We start from the raw sequence: 18753 nt of genomic DNA on the forward strand, positions 1-18753 counted from the left end.
CATGCAGTTTGTAAAAAAAAAAATGTTTTTGGGTGTTTTTTTTTAAAGTGAATCCGTTTTCTGTGGAATTTCTTAAACTACAGTCGCATGAAAAATATCACATCGCCCACCGAAGCTCTCTGCAGCTTTGTCGACTGCTGTGTTTGGGGTCCTAACTTTCCCGGTGTGTGTCCCATGATGTGGTGAGTGTTATTGTCAGGAAGGAAGAGAGGGGACGCTGCACCGTTTGACTCCGGCTCCGGATTAGTCCATCCTCATTCAGATTTCTCCCGGCTAATTCACAGTAACTCCCGGGCGAGTTAAACTGCTTCCCTTTGTTTTCACTCATGGAATATGGCTGTGTTGAGGCTACAAGACCAGGTAACGTGTGCAATCCTTTTTAAGATACCATTTAACTCATTGTTTCTTTAAATACATGTCTTTATTTATAACGTTAGTCAACACCGTGCCAAAACTAAACGCTTGTTTGAGCTTAACTAAACGGAAAACACATGTGGTAAATTATACCAGTCCTGAAAATTAAACTTTTAAATAAAAAGGCCAAATGGTGAAGTTAACAATGCTTCAGTCTAAAAATGACATTTGACAGCTTAGCTAACTAGCTAGTAGCGGTAACCAGTCACCAGAAAGCCGTCATGTTTCCCCAGCTCTAATGTTTGGTTTAGTCTCCTCAGTTAATGTAGAACAACCAGTTTAATGTCATGTTAACAGAGACACAGAGTTTCCTATGCTGGTTTTGCTTTGTCTGGTGGTGATAGACTGGCGAACACAGCTGGGTGGCTACGGTGTTAACAGGGTGGCTAACTCTTAATACACTGCTTATGTGGTCGCAACTTTGACTCTTTGGAGACAAAGTGTTGCACGGTTATGAACTTAAGAAACGTGGTATCGTTATTTGCTCGTATAATTCAGCGTTAACTGACCGATGTGACACCCAGGGAGCGGGTTTGCTTAGTCAGCTGCCCCGTTCAGCCCCCTGCTTTAGTTTTCAGGGGTAGTTGTGGGCAGTCACCTGTTGCTGGAAATAAGAAAGGCTGTCAGACTTACACAGCAGTTGTTGCTGGTTCTTAAGTCTCCAACTGTGGGCTGGATTTTGTCACCTATGACAAAGCTCAGATCAGTTTTATGAACCACAACACAGGGCTTTGTAATGTGCATTAAGTTTAAAGCATATTCTTCAACTTCAATTGTAATAAGTGAAGCCAATGCCACTGACATGTGTTTGTATGCTGCAATATATCTTAAAGACAGTTTGCATAATACTCTAGTCTCGACAATTTGATTGTAAATGTGTGTGTCTGACAGGTAGAGGAAATTGATCAATTATAAAAACCACTTAGATTGATAGATAGATAGATAGATACTTTATTGATCCCGAGGGAAATTCAGAGCATCCAGTAGCAGGTTACAAAGACGTACATGACATGAAACATTTGTTACAACTTAACCAAAAAACCGACCCCCCCCCCCCCCCCCCCCCCTCTCATACATATATATTAACCCCAAAAAAGATTTAAAGAATACCCCTATGAAACAAACTTAAACTGTGCAATTAGAAATAGATTTATACAAGAAATGTACATAACCCATGCAGGGATAAAAATATATGTGCAATTTAAAGCAAGAACCTATAAACACAAAAAATCTGTAATTAGACCTGAATATAAAAAAATAAAAACTTAGTTACAATCTGTGTCAACCATAAGGGATTGTGAAATGTTTTGCAGTTAATACATTTAAATGTATTTTATCAGGAAAATGTACAAAGTGTTCAGTGAACACCGCTTTTGAAGCATAAATGTTTGCCTTCTCATCTCATCTTTACTTCGTTTATACAGAGTGCTCTTTAAGTTGAATCATAAAAAATGGTTTTTTTTGTGGTTTCCAGTAATAATGTCAGTCAAGTATTTTGAAAACCTAAAATGTGTTGCTAAAATTGTCCTAAAATGGGCATCGTGAGATATCTTATTGTAACACTGAACTGTTGTAACATGAACTTCAGTCAAAGTTGGTCAGTGAGGGTGCAGCTTTGTTGCCTGTCCTGGCCTGACATGTCTTCCGGGTAGTCAACAGGCACTCGACGGGAAGAGTGTGTGTGATAAGATCCCCCTCTCTATTCTTCATTGTTCTGGGTAGTGCTTCGGACAGAGAACTGGACAAAGGTACAAAAATAGCCTTGGTCAGAGAGCACAGGACTGAACTGCAGACATGAGCAAATGTCACTTTTGGCTATAGCTTCTATGACCTCTAGAGGGCGTCCTTTAGCTTTGGAGCACGCCCAGCATCCTCACCAGGATCTGACCCAGCTTGAAGAAAGAGATGGTACAGGCCGTTGAGAGAAAAACGCATGAATGAAACAAAAGGTCAAGCATATCAGAGAGACTATTGTAGTATTGTTTGTATTTATTAGCCTGCCTGCCTGGAGCAATTTGCTAGTTGCTATTGTCCAAAAGGGTGTGCATCTGTTAAGTACAATACAGTAATAGCAAATGTTGTTGACCTGATGAAGAAGTTCAAGTTAGGACGTGCAGTTTTTGTTGCTGTTTTGTAAGCGAGCATAAAAGTCTGTATGCCAGGCCTTTGATAAGACAAACACTGCAAATCCAACACTTAGTCATCACTCAGATGTATCTTAAATGTCTGTTAGTATTAGGAAATAAACAAATACAGATAAGATTAGAGACAAGTGAGAAGTAGCACCTTCAACTTTGTCAGCCTTGCATGAATAGCTATGTTAATTTCATATCAGGATGTAATTTGGGATTAAATCAATTTCTAAATGAGCATACCCGTATTATGATTGATTATTCAGGATGTTTTCAAACAGTACTGTGTTTCTTAAAAGTAGTCTCTCACATATCCATTAGCAGAATTTTTTTTTTCACTGTAAGTTCTTAATAGACCACATTTTTCTTGCTTTTCTAAAATGTAGTTATCTGCTTACTGATTCAACACTAGTGCAAATACATGGTTATGTATCTTGGGGTCCATCTAAACGGGTAACGTGGGTTTGTGCGCTCGGTGCATGTACAAAAATACTGATTTTCTCATTTACTGCCATAAAGGCAGCCTTGTTTTTTCTGCATCTGACGCAGGTCTATAAACTATTTGTGATTTGAATCTTCTAGCTCTTCAGATATCATTATTCACACAACCTTAGGTTACCATCCACCTAAAACAACTTCTGTATAGCATGTCGTGGTGGTCATAGTAAGTGTGCATACCATGTGTGTTATATCAGAGTAGCAAAGCTTTAATTGATCTTTTGATCCTTGAAAGCATTTAGATTGTCTCGATGTCAGCTTCTTCATTGCTGCTTTGTGTGTGACTGGTTGTCCCAGCACACAAAAACCCACACCCACACGTGTTGGCCTTTGTGTTTTATGGGGTGGGATTACATTACACACAGTGCATCCTGTCGCAGGGTCAGAGCAGAGGTCAGTGCAAGCAGCATACTTTCACTTACACACACGCACCGTCATGTTGGATCCCTCTCATGAAGTACAGCTTGTAACTTGTATCAGGATTTTATTTGTGGCTGTTCATACTGTGACTGCATTCGGTTTTTCCCTCAGCTTTGTCTGTAAAAGTTTCATGCTTGTTCCTCATGCTTGACTTGTTAGCATATGCTAAAAAGTGCTTTTTGCATCTCCAAACACATAAATACACACTTACTGTTACCAGAAAGACTCATGTCTGTTTGGGAAGTGGCACCAATGATTCTCTGTAAATATCTTTGGGCTGCACTCCTGAGAGTATCCCCACAGCTATAACAAGTTGAAAACATTGATTCTTTTGTTTTGTTTATCATTTCCTTCCCAAACAAACATCATTCTTTATTTGTTCCTTTGAAGTAAATCTCTCATGTCAACTTATTCGCTGTAGGAGCAGAAGTATTGTGTTGTGTAGTCTGTGTTTCATATTAAGTTTATAAATGGTAAGGCCATAACTTAAAATGTAGCCCTTCAGAGAGGCGCCATCCAACCAAATCTCTCTTTTCTCATTTGCCCTCACTGGCTCTGTCCCTCCCTCTGAGTCAATGGGGTTGTGTGGCTTGGCAAGATTGCTCTTTTTAGGATCTGTATTGAATATGAAGAAGGCAAACACTCACACACTCAGACATGCACGTACAGAGTGGTCTTGTTAGCTACCCTCACATTCTCTGGCATAGCCAGTTTGTTCCAGTTTTATAATGAGGAGATCGGGACTTTTGAAGCTATGCCACCGATAACCAAAGAGGATACTGACACACACACACACACACACACACACACACACACACACACACACACACACACACACACACACACACACACACACACAATCTGGTATCCATTATTTTCTCTGTATTCTCTCATAACAGAAATAATGAGACTTCTATTTAAGCACCAACTGCATGAAGACTTAAATGTTATAGCAACATAGTAAAACATAAACTCTAAAAAAGTTTGTACGGTAGTCTCAAGCTTGGTTATTTGATAGAATATGGGGACCTGGGTTGGAAATTTGCACCCATCACCCGACAAATATGGATGTTATTTTGGGTGAATTTGTTCAACTTGCCAGTCACGGTTAAATAAAAGTAATGTAACAGAGTGATTTTAAAACACTAAATGTATTATCTTTCCTCTCAGTTGAGTTTAATTTGCAGCTAAATCAGCTAAATGAGTAAGTCTTTTAGGACATGGCTGTAACGGAAACTCTTACAATCCTCAAAATAATAAACTTAAATTACGCAATTAAACTTTTTTGTTTGTTTGTGAGCGAGACAAAGAGCATGTTAGTATTTTCTTTAGTAGTTGAAACATCTCCCTTCATAAAATATCCTATTTCTTGAATTATGTAGGCCTTGGTTTGATTTACATAATTCATTACATTATGCTGACGGTTAAATAAAGTGGCAGGTAAAAACAAATGATTTTTGAATCCACCAGTCACAGTGGCAGGTATAGGTGAAAAAGTTAAATTCCAACCTAGGTAGTGACACATTTAGCTTAAATTGCACGGATTCCATAAAAAATGTATTAATAAAATTTGACACAGTAAAAAAAAAAAAAAAATACAGTGTAGAAGCTTTCAACAAGCATTTATTTTTTATTAGCAAGATATGTAAGTCTTTAATAACAAAACAATTGTGTTGTGCTGCTGAGCAATCAGAGTCTCCAGTCCACTTACGCTTTAACATTTTAGTATAATCACATCACAATAATGGATCTGAACTGTCAAATAAAATGACCTGACAACAATTATGCAACAAATTAGTCTCAGTGGTCTCTTAGTCTTTTCTTTTAATTTATTGAATGATCGTTTTCTCTTCTAGCTTTACATTCTCTTTCCTGATTATAGAGTTTCTCATTTGACTTTTTGTAACCAGTTTTCTGTCCCCAGCCTACCCTTGGCCTTTGCTCCATTCATCTTCTGGTTCCTTTTTTTTTTATAGTGCTCTAAGTACCTGCCTACATTTATTCTCTCTCTTCCCCCCTCCCATTCTATCCCTTCTCCCCTCCCCTTTCCTTTCACTCTTTCTCTCCCTCACTCCCTCTCTCCGTTTGAAAGAGCTGGCTTCAGCAGTCTGCCTGAAAAGAACGACGCATGCCCACACATACACAGGCTGCTTCAGCCCCCCGTCCACACTAATCACAGGGACTCTGTGTGTGTGCGCGAGTGTCTGCATGTGACGTATGTGTTTGTGTGTGTGCTCCTGGCTGCAGCACAGCAGTGAGGATATGTAGCTTCCTGTGTACTGCTAGGCAGCCAAAGCTCATTTTGCCGCATGCCGCTTACCGCCACCATTACGCAGAGGAATTCCCTGCTGTCTCCGCTGCTGCTGCTCACAGAGAGTGTGAGTGTGGGTTAAAGAGAAGAGAGGAGAGGAGACATGCAGCAAAGGGACTCTGACAGATAGAGAAGAGAGACGGATTTCACTTTGGATTATACGTGAAGATGAGCGCTGTCTGTTTTACGAGGAATCACTCTGTTAATGGGATTTATTGCTCACCTCTGTGTTCCCAGACTGCGCACGTATGTAAGAAGGAACACTGTATTTGTGTGTGTGAATGAGACAATGTGTTAGTGATTGTGTCGGTGCATTTGTGTGAGTGTTTGTTCCTGATGCGGTCAGAGCGGGCTAGCCGTGTGTGTATCGTGGTGCTGGAGGAGGTGGAGGAGGATGAGCCCTCCTCCTCACCCCCACCTCCTCAGCCCAAATCATCCCCAGACCGCAGATCCCATCATGCCTCTCAAAGGAATGCTGCTGCTCAGGAGGACAAGGTGAGATGGGTCCGATGGTTCATTTGTTGAGATATTCTGCTGCGTTTAAGGCTCATATACTTTTCTTTTTTTTTTTGGTGGGCTTAACAGCATTTTTACCCCACAAGTTCACTGGTCATACGTGGCCTGTAATGTAAACCTGTGAGTAGGCTACATACTTACACTATGTACTACCATTGCATAAAGAAACAATACGGCCCAGCGTCAACACATTCAGTGCTATTCAGTGCTAAATATAGTACCAATATAATCACCAATATAGCTCTGCCATATGAGATGACTGCTAGTTAGTATAGATTATCAGCAAAGCCTGGGCCTTTGTAGTCTCCAGTGCTGTCTGTACAAAGGGCAAGCCTACCGTTGAAAGATGGTAATAAGTCCTTTCATCCTATGAAAGCCATTCTTTGAAATGTAAACTGAGAATGGGGAAAGTCAGATGAGATGGGCCGGCTGTGTCTGATGACAGGGTTTGTTGTCTTGTATTGCGACTACCTTCTCCAATCTCTACCATAGTTGTTTGGTGATCATCGGTGTAATGGGCAGGAGACAGATGCTGGCGTGCCTGACAGCAACACTTATTTTTAGGTGGGACGAAATGAGAGAGGGATGAGGAAAATAGAGAGTGAGGAGCAGGAACTACATCATAGTACACGTGTGTAACTGAATGGAATAACTCGGCCGCCTTTATTGGGGAAAGGGGCGTACTTGTGACAAAATGTAATCAATGAGACCGACAGTATTTCAACTGACTCCCAAAAAGGTGACATTTATTAAATTTGAAGCCTAGTCAGAAATCCACGTCCATTTTTATAAAAATGTTTGGAAACACTTTAAATTAAGGTGACAATAGTCAACATTATAGTTACTTATTAGCATGCTAATAAGTAGCGTACTAGCCGCTCATGAGTTATTATTAAGTGCTTAATAGTACCTTACTTTATGTGACCTTCATTTATAGCTAATAGGCCATTAAGTAAGAGTGTTCCCCCCAGTACCATCCTAATAATGCTTATTGATAGTAAGTTTGGAAGTTGTGCATTTATTATGTTCTTAACATGCTTTGCTTAGTATGGCCCTTATAAGGTAGATTTATGCAAAAGCATACAGCTCACAATACATATAAAAAATATAGTACTGCAGCAAAAGGTTAAAAAAAAACAACACTGTAAGTGATGTCTTATTTTATACAACTTTTCCAGGTAAAATTATTTTACTACTACTCGTCCAAACAAATTGAAACAAGGGAGGGTTTTCTATCATAAAAGGAATAAACCCACAGTATCACTGAGTTACAAGAAGCAAATAGCTATTTGTCATCATGACAATAACAAGCAAATATCCTCTGTGTAACATAGCAAGCAAACTTTCATGTACAAATAATTATGTCTATTTGTTATCCTTGGTTAAATGTAAGCTATAGGGGGGGAAAGGATTAATCTCACATTAATCAGAATGACAGAACTGTGTTTGGATCCACAAATAATTCTAAACTGAAATAGTTTCAGTTTCCCGAACGTCTAACTTAAATAGACTCAATGGTTACTGTTTACAGATCTCAGTATCAGACACCCTCATTTCTTACCTGTTAACATTCACACACGATTGCAAATGTAAATACAACTATGAGAGATACTTTTATAGCGCTGAGTTATGCTCAGTGTGGTTTTGCATCTCTCCTTCATGTCCACCTTCTGGGGAACTTTAACTTCTAAAAAACATGTATAGCTTGTTCACTTGTAAAATGTTCTAATGACTAACCTTGTCATTTTTCCAACTTTCCCCTTATATTTAACATCTGTTACCTCTCCTTGCACCAGGTGCCAAAAGAGCAAAGCGCTAACCTCTTATGGGCTCAAACATTTACGTTCCTGTTTGCATGCATGTATGTGTTTATGTGATATGATCTGCAGCTGCTACTGTCATAAACAAATTGGTGATGTAAAGCCATTTGTGACCTATGGTTCTGTCCCAGCTCAGGATTATGGTGTCTGTGTGTAAGACTCTCCTTTCCGTAACGCTCATAACTCTGACTGATAACACAGTTGTCAGCATAGAAAATTACTGCCTTGCAAATCCAGTGTGGTGCTAGTGAACATCAGCATTTCCTCTTCCTTTTCTGTCTCTGTAGCCGTCTCTGTTACGAGCCATCTTCAACCTGGAACCAGATGAAGTCCGCTCGCTCATATTTAAAAAAGAGGATGTCAATATTCAGGTAAGTCACACTCTACTTATTGTTACTCCTGATTTTCTTCCAATTCAACTTTGTTGTTTTTGTGTCATACCTTTGTGTATGATACTTTTTAGACTGCAGCTTTTCACAGCAACCTTGACAGATAAAAAAACACAAAGGAGAGCAGCAGTCAGGCAGCAGGCTACATCGATCTGTGTTGTTATTGATCGATTGACTGACTCAGAGTGCCTTCTGGCAGCTTCACCATCTTATATTGCTGTCATCCAGGACAAGACGCTCAGACTCTTCTTAACACTACTTTCTTTTTTGTTTTTAGAACTTAACCATCACCTGATCCTTCTTTCTTTCTTTTTTTAAACGGCCATCCCTGTCTGCCCCTATTGTTTCTTAATCTATATCCTGAGTTTACACACATGCTCTTCGGGTCTCTCTCTGTGTTTCCGTGAGTCTGTATTGCTGGGGTCATCACACTCAGTCCTCTGGAGTCAGCAACACTGGCTGAGGCCTATTTCAGTCACATGATCTTTGTTTATAGGCGCACTCTGTTGATTGCTCTCAGCTGCATTGACAGAGAGCGAGTGAGTAGTGGGGTGAAGCAGCAGAGTGTGTTGAAGTGATGGAGTGTAGTGAAGAGTGCAAGTGATGGACATTATTCTCCTGGTGGCTCCAGTCTCATGTTGCTTGTGGCCTGCAGCAGTGTGAGGTCTATAGATTTTATTGAGGGCATGTCATTTTTCGTGATGTGTGTGTGTGTGTGTGTCTGTAAAGGATACACTTCCTTAAATGTGTGTTCTGTGTTTCTGGATCTTGTTCTCAGGACAATGAAAAGCGGACGCCTCTGCACGCTGCAGCCTACCTGGGAGACGCTGAGATCATTGAACTGCTCATCCTCTCAGGTTAACATCACAGCAATGTTTTCCTAACTTCAATCTATACATTTATCTAGTCCGCCATTTGACTTCATTTTTTATCTCGTGTTTGACCACCCTTTGTATCTATTCTCCTTAAGAGCTTACTCACCCGTCCACACTGGCTGTCAGCAACAATCCCCGTGTGCATCCATCTTATCCTGTTTTCCAACTCTGCAGCCATATTGGCTCTCCTTCAACTTGTCTTTCTCCGTTGCACTTTAATTGTGCATTCATTAATAATACACACACTGCAAAGTCCACATGTGATAAATATTTTTTAAACAACATTAAAGTAAAAATAGTTTTTTTTAACTAGATGAATGCTTAGGGCTAGACAATTGCGTGTGATAATTGTAGAGTTTGGATTTCTTGGATTTGGAAAAAAATGTAGTGTCTTATGTTTCACTTTTTTTTTTGTTTATCTTGTGTTATTCTCAGTTCTCATCCGGTAAAGCTTTCCTTAACTATGCAATTTTTTACCTGCTACTCATCCTCATTACTCCGCCTGTCACTGTCCCACAGTGATTGGTGATCCATCAATCATCTGATAGTATATCGCCTAAACTTCCTGTGAAGTCAGCTGAACACGTTGTCAGGAGGTCGGGCCAACCCTGTAGTAACACACGAGTAGTGTGCAAGAGTGTGTATGTGGGTGTTGACTGTTGCTCAATAACGTGAGGAGCAAGTAACAGGTGCAGCTATTTTAACCCCCGAGCTGCGTAGTACCACAGGAGTTTTATATCTTCCGAGCATTATTGGCTTACAACACCCCTACCATAAGTGATTTAAAACGCCCTTTAAACATCCAGTTTGTCTGTTTTTACTCTTCTAACTATTCCCCTCAGGTGGTCATCCAGCTTTTAATGTGGTTTTCAATTGTAAAGTGATTCACACTTTTCCACCATGTTTATCTTTGCTGTGTGTGTAACATTGTTGACATACTGGATCTCTGTAATCTCGTATTCTCTTGTCTAAGGAGCCCGAGTTAATGCCAAAGACAACAAGTGGTTGACTCCTCTTCACCGAGCTGTCGCCTCTTGTAGTGAGGTAAGTAACACATAACAGGATACACACGTGCTAATGTTTACTGTGTCAACTCCACTGTTATTATGTGGCAAGATATAAAACTAGTCTTAAAATTAGGCTGATAGGTTTTCTTTATTTCAAACTTTTAAGGACAAAGAGTCAACCCCACAAAGAGGGATTTTCCACTGACAATAGCACCACAACAAAACAGCACACTTTCTACATTTCAGTGAAAATACAAGTTAGTGCAGCAAACACGCAAAGCCCATGAGATATCTTGTGGCTAACTTACCGGCATGCAATAGAATTGATTACTGCTTCTGGGATAATCTGGCCTAAAAGGGCAAAATGCAGTAACCACTGTAATGTGTGTTAGTGTTTGATAAGCCTTCAGAATCTCTTTTTTCTTCTGCTAGGCCCTGGGCAACATGCCGGCCTAGCACAGCCACTTTGCATAGCCAGCCTCTTTGCTATTGTCGGCACTGAAGCCCCCTAAGAATAGCAAAGAATTGTGTTACCAACACAGCCACCTGCAAACACCAGAGAGTACTTTGTAAGAACACTGTGGGCACATCCATGTAAATTACTAGTCTGCGCGCCCTGATCTATTCTTGCTCAACACCCAGGATGCAGTGGCAGTGCTGCTGAAGCACAGTGCAGATGTTAACGCCCGGGACAAGAACTGGCAGACGCCGCTCCACGTTGCAGCTAGCAACAAAGCAGTGCGCTGTGCAGAGGCTTTGGTCCCGCTGCTTAGCAACGTCAACGTGTCTGACCGGGCAGGGCGCACTGCCCTTCACCATGCTGCCTTCAGTGGACATGTAGAGGTTAGTCTTTGAAGATTCAGGCACATAAACGATCCTGTTGATGTTCATATGTAGTTAATTTTAGTTTTGTGTGACAGATGGTGAAGCTGCTACTGTCTAGAGGAGCCAACATTAATGCATTTGACAAAAAGGACCGGAGAGCCATCCACTGGGGGGCCTACATGGGTGAGACTGTTACGTTTGGTTCTCATGCAAACACACTATAGATTATCAGACTAGATGTTGCCTCTGTCTCTCCCTGCTTTCTATGAAGGCTTAATCTCTCGCTCCCCTCCATCCTCCGTATCAGGTCACCTGGAGGTTGTGAAATTATTGGTATCCAGCGGAGCAGAGGTTGACTGTAAAGACAAGAAAGCCTACACGCCGCTACACGCAGCCGCTTCAAGTGGCATGAGCAGTACAGTGCACTTCCTGCTGAGCCTGGGAGTCCACGTAAGTGAAGATACTTATGATACATTTTAAGTGCCATGACACTTGACCAAGCTAAATATTTTGACATTTTTCAATAAAACACCAAAAATAGTTTAACTTGTTAAAGTAGTGAACATAAACCTTCTTTCCTTGTTAGGTCAACGAGGCAAACACCTACGGCAACACCCCACTCCATTTAGCCTGCTACAATGGACAGGATGTGGTGGTCAGTGAGCTTATAGATGCAGGAGCCCATGTCAACCAGGTGTGTGTGTGTCTCTTAAGTACCAGCTTGCACATGTGGTCATTTCATTTGTTTTCAAAGACAGAAAGAAGACCAAGTTCGCACACCAGAAGCTGCTCCAATTAACATTAAATGGAAATGATCACCACATGCGACGTTTCAGGCCCCTAGCCTGAACAAGTGAGGAGACGCATCTCCACATACATACAACCCCTGAGGTCACCTGACAAGAAGGGCTAGGGACCCGTAATGTCGCATGTGCTGATAATTTCAACTAATTGTTAAATGGAGCGGCTTTTGGTGTGCGGTTATATATATTGTTTTTGTCCAGCGTCCAGCACTCAACGATTTGGATGTGTGCGTTGCTCTGACTGTGTTTTTTGTGCCTTACTGAAGGTGAATGAGAGGGGCTTTTCTGCTCTCCACTTTGCCTCCTCCTCACGCCAAGGGGCGCTGTGCCAGGAGCTGCTGTTGGCTCACGGAGCTCACATCAACATGCGGGTTTGTGCACAAACACTTTCATAAAAACAATTTTCATATCGACACAAATGAAGTGAAGGTATATACTACATAACCTGATTCAGAATTAAATCTTAATAATATAGCTTTGTTTTTAGTGGAAATGTTTACAGTGTTGTTACACTTTGTTAGCAGTGATGGAAACTGATATTAGGTCCCAACAGCCTCAAGATGCAAGGACATATGGAATATGACAGGGGAGGGGGTGGCTCCCCCAGGCTGCAATCTGCTCTGGGAATCTGTGTGTTGGTGTTTGTGTTGTCCAAAAGAGGGTCTAAGATAACTTCTGTTCATTTTAAACTCCCTAAAATTACAAAATTGCAATGCTGAAATATGCTAAATATTCCTAAGCTTTATCTCTCTGAACTGTCTCTCCTTTTATCTGCACAGAGTAAGGATGGTAAGACCCCCCTCCACATGGCAGCTACCCATGGAAGGTTCTCCTGCTCTCAGGCTCTAATTCAAAATGGTGAGTGCTCGTATAGTATGCTGTCTTTTTGTGTGTCCTGATAGTCATCGTAAAAATATTATACCATGATGAGACACACTATGCTAAATGATTTGAATTAAATGTAAATGAATAAATAAACCCATTTATTTGTTTGAGTAGGAGCTGAGATTGATTGTGAGGACAAGGGCAGAAGCACTGCACTTCACATCGCTGCTCGCTATGGCCATGAGCTCATCATCACAGCACTCATCAAACATGGAGCCAACACCGCCAAGTTAGTAATAATTGACATTTACCCATCTGTCAATATAATCTGCACTGTAGTCATAAGAAGCATGAATAAAGGGAAACTACAGATGGGAAAAACTCAGGACAAATCATCTACCATAAAAAAAAAATCCACCCATATCCCTCACACCTTACCCTCTTTGTCTTGTGAATCTTTTCAGGAGAGGCATTCATGGGATGTTCCCTCTACACCTGGCAGCTCTCAGCGGCTTCTCAGATTGCTGCAGGAAGCTGCTGTCCTCAGGTACATTCACGCTGACGCCGTTCTTACCACTAGAATCACCTAGTTGACATCCTAATTGATGCTGAATGCATATTTGTGCAGGGTTTGACATAGACACCCCTGACGACTTTGGAAGGACCTGTCTACATGCTGCTGCAGCTGGAGGGTGAGTCATCATTTTAGCTCGCTGTTGTACCATTGTTTTATATCTGATCTCTCTCTAAGCTTTTCTTTGTTCCCTATTTAATCGCCATAACCGACTTATTTTCATTTTTGTTCACTTTTCATTACATTGTTTTGTTTTGCAAAACAGAAAGCACTTACGCTCTGAAATATTATCCCTGTATTTTTATAAACTAGATTTGTATGATAAGAAAACATCATTGTTAAGCTGTCTCTCCTATCAGGAACCTGGAGTGTCTGAACTTGCTGTTAAACATTGGAGCTGACTTTAACAGAAAAGACAACTTTGGCAGGTAAGCTGAGCATGTAGGAAGGACAACGGTTGATTTTTAACCACACCTTAGAAAGTAGAGGGAAATTATGAATATCCACTGCCATAAATAATCACAGATTTATCCCTCCAGGACTCCACTTCACTACGCATCAGCAAACTGTAACTATCAGTGTGTGTTTGCCTTGGTGGGCTCCGGGGCTAGTGTCAATGAGCGGGACCAGAGAGGCTGCAGCTCCCTGCACTATGCTGCTGCAGCCGACACAGAGGGAAAGTAAGTTCTGCTCTGTGTTTTAAATTGAGTACAAAAATGTGCCAAAGAAGTGTCAGATGAAAGTTCCGATTTTTCAGGTGTGTGGAATACTTGTTGAGGAATGATGCTGATCCAGGATCGAGAGACAAACAGGGTTACAGTGCAGTGCACTATGCCTCAGCCTACGGACGCACACTCTGCCTGGAACTGGTGTGTATATATGGTAGAGATGGTCAGACATTCCAAAAAAAACCCATGAAATTACATCAAAGAACTTTGTCTGCTAAAGTTTCTTGAACTGTTTAGTACACAATACACAAGCACACTTAAGTCTGTGTCTGTGTTTCTTTCAGATGTCAAGTGAGACTCCTCTTGATGTGGTAAGAAAGATATTTTCATTGTCCTCGGTTACACAATAACCCCTTATATCAAGTTTAAGTAGCGCCCTCTGGTGGACTGATAGGGTACATGGTGGTTAGACCATCTGGTGGCCAGATGAAGCCTTAGGAAAGTTCTGTCCTATTGGTTGGATTACAATGGGAAGGTCAATGTGTGTTTTATGCATATTAGGGTTCCTAGTGGCACACACCACTATAAAGCACTCTTAATATCTTATGCAGCTGTTACTATTGTCTTGACTAATATTTTGTCACACTTGAATCTATAACTAGTAATATGTGAACATCTCTTGGTTTCAGTTAATGGAGACATCAGGTACAGACATCCTGGGTGACTCAGAGAGTCAGGCCCCCGTCAGTCCACTCCACCTGGCAGTAAGTTCAAAGACTTGTTAGTGTCTCTGGATTTGACAGTTTGTCATGTACACTGCCCCACTGCCATGTTTACTACCATTACACACGAACAAAGTGGGTCTGTTGCTGTGTTTTCCATCTATTCAGGCTTACCACGGACACTGTGGCGCTTTAGAGGTTCTCTTGTCGTCTCTGCTGGAGGTGGATGTTTGCAGCCCAGAGGGCCGGACCCCCCTCAGCCTGGCCTGCTCCAGGGGACACCAGGAGTGCGTCTCTCTGCTGCTTCACCACAGCTCCTCACCCATGACCCGTGACTACACACACAAAAAGACAGCTCTACATGCTGCAGGTACACACACACATGCAAAAAGTAAAATCACACAATGAGTACAATGTCTGGCTGAAGACTTTATAAACATGTTTTGCTTCAGAAAAAAAAGAACTCATACCCTTGCATGTGTGTCTGTCTGCCATAGCTATGAATGGCCACCCAGAGTGCCTGCGTCTGCTCATGAGCAACAACCAACACATTAATGTGGACGCACAAGACACCGATGGACAGTGAGTGTTTGTGTGCAAAGACAAAACATCTTAGGCTCTAGGCTTTTGCTGTAGAGTCTATGCTGCGCTTTTCTTCAAGGAGATAACATTAACTAGTTCTACAAAAAAATATGAATAAACATGATATCTAGTTTCATTTTTTACACTCTGTACAGGACACCGTTAATGTTGGCTGTACTTAATGGGCATACAGAGTGTGTGTACTCGCTACTCAGTCAAGGAGCCAGTGTAGAGAATCAGGACCGCTGGGGGAGGACTGCACTACATCGAGGGGTGAGTGATTCACACACAAACACTAACCTTTCTATTTACGTTTTAATAATGTAATGTAATAGAATGTTTTCCACTTTGCATTCGTTCACACAGGCTGTGACTGGCCAGGACGAGTGTGTAGAGGCCCTTCTACAGCGGGGTGCCAGTGTGTGTGTCGGAGACATAAGGGGCCGTTCCCCTCTTCACCTGGCATCCGCCTGTGGCCGGGTGGGTGCACTGGGTGCTCTTCTGCAAGCCACGAACACCTCACACGCTCACACACATCTCACCGACAACCAGGGCTACACACCACTACACTGGGCCTGCTACAACGGTACTGACACATACCATGACTCACTTCTCTGTTCTTATGTGAGGCCATAACAAAGCAGCTTCAACATATGCTCTATTTGTACCCCTCTCACTGTTCTCTCAGGATATGATGCCTGTGTGGAGGTTTTGCTAGACCAAGATGTTTTCAAGAAGATGAAAGGAAACTCCTTTAGTCCGCTGCACTGTGCTGTGTAAGGAAATGTTTTTTTATGGATGACTGTTTTTATGTCGACTGACACTAGTCTGAGGTTATGCATGTGTGGTGTGTTTCAGTATGAACGATAACGAGGGAGTGGCGGAGATGTTAATCGACTCACTGGGAACAAGTGTTGTCAACGCAACTGACTCCAAGGGCAGGTGAGAGGTTCAGTCACTGGTGGTTGTTAGGAATTGTTTGGTTGTGTTGCACATGTTCTGCTGATAATAATAATGCTCACCATGTTTTTGTCAACATAGGACCCCGCTCCACGCTGCAGCTTTTTCCGACCACGTGGAGTGTGTCTCCCTGCTGCTGAGCCACGGAGCGCAGGCAAACGTACTGGACACACACTTGCGGAGGACACCTCTTATGATGGCAGCTCTTAACGGACAAACCAACACTGTGGGTCAGTACATCCCTTGACACACAGATACTCTTTTAGCCTTTTGATACCTAAACCTTTTAAACCATTTACTTATAAACCGTCTCCATTCATGTGTTGCAGAGGTGTTGGTGAGCAGTGCTAAAGCTGACTTGACACTACAGGATGCACAAAGGGACACATCATTACATCTTGCTTGCAGCAAGGTAACAACCAATCATAGAAACTAAAAATACTTTTTGTAGATATTAAAAATGAGTGAGGATCTTTGACCAAAGCATAAAGTAATAACCCAGTCAGTTTTAAAGAGATGTTAGCTTGTGGAAATTTTAATCATTCATCCATTTTTTAAATTGTGGATTTATTAAAACTTTTTTCAAAATCATAAATGAAGGAATTGTTATAAATATGAAGATTTTTTTTACCTTGTCATTGTATAGATTTGAAAACTATGGTGGCATCTATGTTTCTATTCTAACTTCTTCTCTCAGAGTTCATTACATCATTGTTTTCGGTTCATTTCAGGGTCATGAGACGAGTGCCTTGCTGATTCTGGAGAAGATCAGTGACAGGAACGTCATCAACTGCACCAACACTGCTCTCCAGACGTATGTAGTATAGAGAGTGTGTACACAGAGTGACTGTGTGGTAACTTGGACATATTTTAACAGTGTATCCCCCTTCATCTTCCTGCAGGCCTCTGCATGTGGCAGCCAAGAGGGGTCTGACAGTGGTGGTCCAAGAGCTGCTGGGGAAAGGAGCTAGTGTGTTAGCAGTGGATGAGAACGGTTAGCTTTCATCTCCCTTCTTAGCACTTGCAACATTATCCACAATTTCTTCTTCAAAAAAAATCTTCTTTACTCTCTCGCTACTCTTTTTTTCCCAAGGTTACACTCCAGCTCTGGCCTGCGCTCCGAACCGTGACGTGGCAGACTGCTTGGCGCTCATCCTCAACTCCATGATGCCTGCCTCCCCTATGGTCACCATAGCAGCTCTACCTGCACTTTCTCTTACTCAGACAGTCATCAACAACCACCCCACTAATAACCACGTCTCCAAAGGTGTTGCCTTTGATACCCTGCCCCCTTTGAGGCCTGACCATGCCTCCTACTGTAGGCCGGAGCACCCGCTGTCCTCTGTCTCTGCAGACGATGAACTGAATGACTCTGATTCTGAGACATACTGAGGAGGACATGTGACTGCTGTTGGACACAGCGACATACTGGCAGGTTAGCCAGCCACTCAGGAGCCTTAATAGATCACTGACAAGAACTTAAAGACAGAGAAGGGGGAGAAAAATGAGCCAGTGTGTGGGTTATTTTTAGAAAAGCTTCCTCAGATCTAAAAATAATCCTTGTTGTTAGCCGGATGCGTGTTTCCATTAGGTGTATACCGATAATTATGTGCTAAAATATAGAATAAGGAGAACACACACTACATTTCTCTTTGACAGTGGTGTCTTTTTAGATTTTAAGGAATGTTTTGCTTTTTAAATTAAGCTTGTTATCTTAGATGTTACTTTTTGAGGTGGTTTTAAACATTTCCACATTTTTTCCTTCAACATTTAGTAGAAATTAAGCATCTAAAGAAATGCTCAGAGGACTGTTTTTTATGCAGGATTGTCTTAAAAGGAGGGACAATCTTAAGGGACCAGGACATTGAACACTGTTTTGGCTATTCATCGTTTGTTTTTCTTCCCATTTGAGCTATTATTGTAGCTTGGGATGGCTGTAACCTCTCATGCACATAGGTGATGCTGCCTCATTGTTTTTAAACCACTTTAATTCTAGGAAAGGCAATTATTTTTGAACACTACAAATTTATTTTGAGTGGAGGGATCCTTAGGGAGAATCCTTAGGAGTGGATTCTGACAGCACGTAGATGCAACACCCATTTACTGTATGATCGGTAAGAAATAAGATGATTGACAACCTGAATGAGCGACCCATGAAACTTTTAACTTGCAATGCTGTAACCACTTATGTCTGTGTACTGTACTGGAGACAGGGGAACGTTGCTGACACTGTGGATATGTGTGTGTGTTTGTGTGTGTGTGTAAGAGATACGTGTGTGGGGGAGACAGAAAGAAAAATTAATAATTATTGCCTTTTTAGGAATAACCGACTTTCAGGAAGAGGATGAACTACTTGGTGCAATGTTTGTAAAGATTAAGTAATGAATAAATAAAGATATTTGTTTTTTGATT

The 18753-nt window shown here is 41.5% G+C and overlaps 1 protein-coding gene across 2 annotated transcripts; it reads left to right on the forward strand.

The window, feature by feature from the left end:
• Positions 1–205: 205 nt before the first annotated feature.
• LOC132991584 (serine/threonine-protein phosphatase 6 regulatory ankyrin repeat subunit A) lies at positions 206–18751 on the forward strand. Of its 2 annotated transcripts, none has more exons than XM_061060383.1 (29): positions 206–360; positions 8399–8482; positions 9279–9357; positions 10349–10419; positions 11025–11225; positions 11303–11390; positions 11515–11657; positions 11794–11901; positions 12277–12381; positions 12790–12868; positions 13010–13124; positions 13300–13382; positions 13464–13527; positions 13769–13837; positions 13949–14089; positions 14167–14278; positions 14422–14448; positions 14767–14841; positions 14968–15169; positions 15297–15381; positions 15537–15654; positions 15748–15967; positions 16070–16157; positions 16240–16323; positions 16423–16571; positions 16671–16753; positions 17073–17155; positions 17244–17335; positions 17435–18751. In XM_061060383.1, exons 1-29 carry the CDS (start codon positions 334–336, stop codon positions 17731–17733), a joined length of 3174 nt encoding a protein of 1057 aa, XP_060916366.1. In that variant the 5' UTR covers positions 206–333; the 3' UTR covers positions 17734–18751. The 2 variants fall into 2 exon arrangements, with proteins under 2 accessions (XP_060916366.1, XP_060916365.1); XM_061060382.1 differs by lacking the exon at positions 206–360 and adding an exon at positions 5573–6270.
• Positions 18752–18753: the final 2 nt, after the last annotated feature.

This window comes from Labrus mixtus, chromosome 16 (assembly GCF_963584025.1).
Source record: "Labrus mixtus chromosome 16, fLabMix1.1, whole genome shotgun sequence".
NCBI classification, from domain to species: domain Eukaryota; kingdom Metazoa; phylum Chordata; class Actinopteri; order Labriformes; family Labridae; genus Labrus; species Labrus mixtus.

Bases quoted from the DNA above. Each gene is read 5' to 3' on its own strand.
- LOC132991584 (XM_061060382.1), top strand. From the start codon at position 6,112: ATGCGGTCAGAGCGGGCTAGCCGTGTGTGTATCGTGGTGCTGGAGGAG. The intron at 11,226-11,302 runs GTTAGTCTTTGA...TTTGTGTGACAG, and splicing joins CCTTCAGTGGACATGTAGAG to ATGGTGAAGCTGCTACTGTC. The intron at 16,158-16,239 runs GTAAGGAAATGT...GGTGTGTTTCAG, and splicing joins AGTCCGCTGCACTGTGCTGT to TATGAACGATAACGAGGGAG.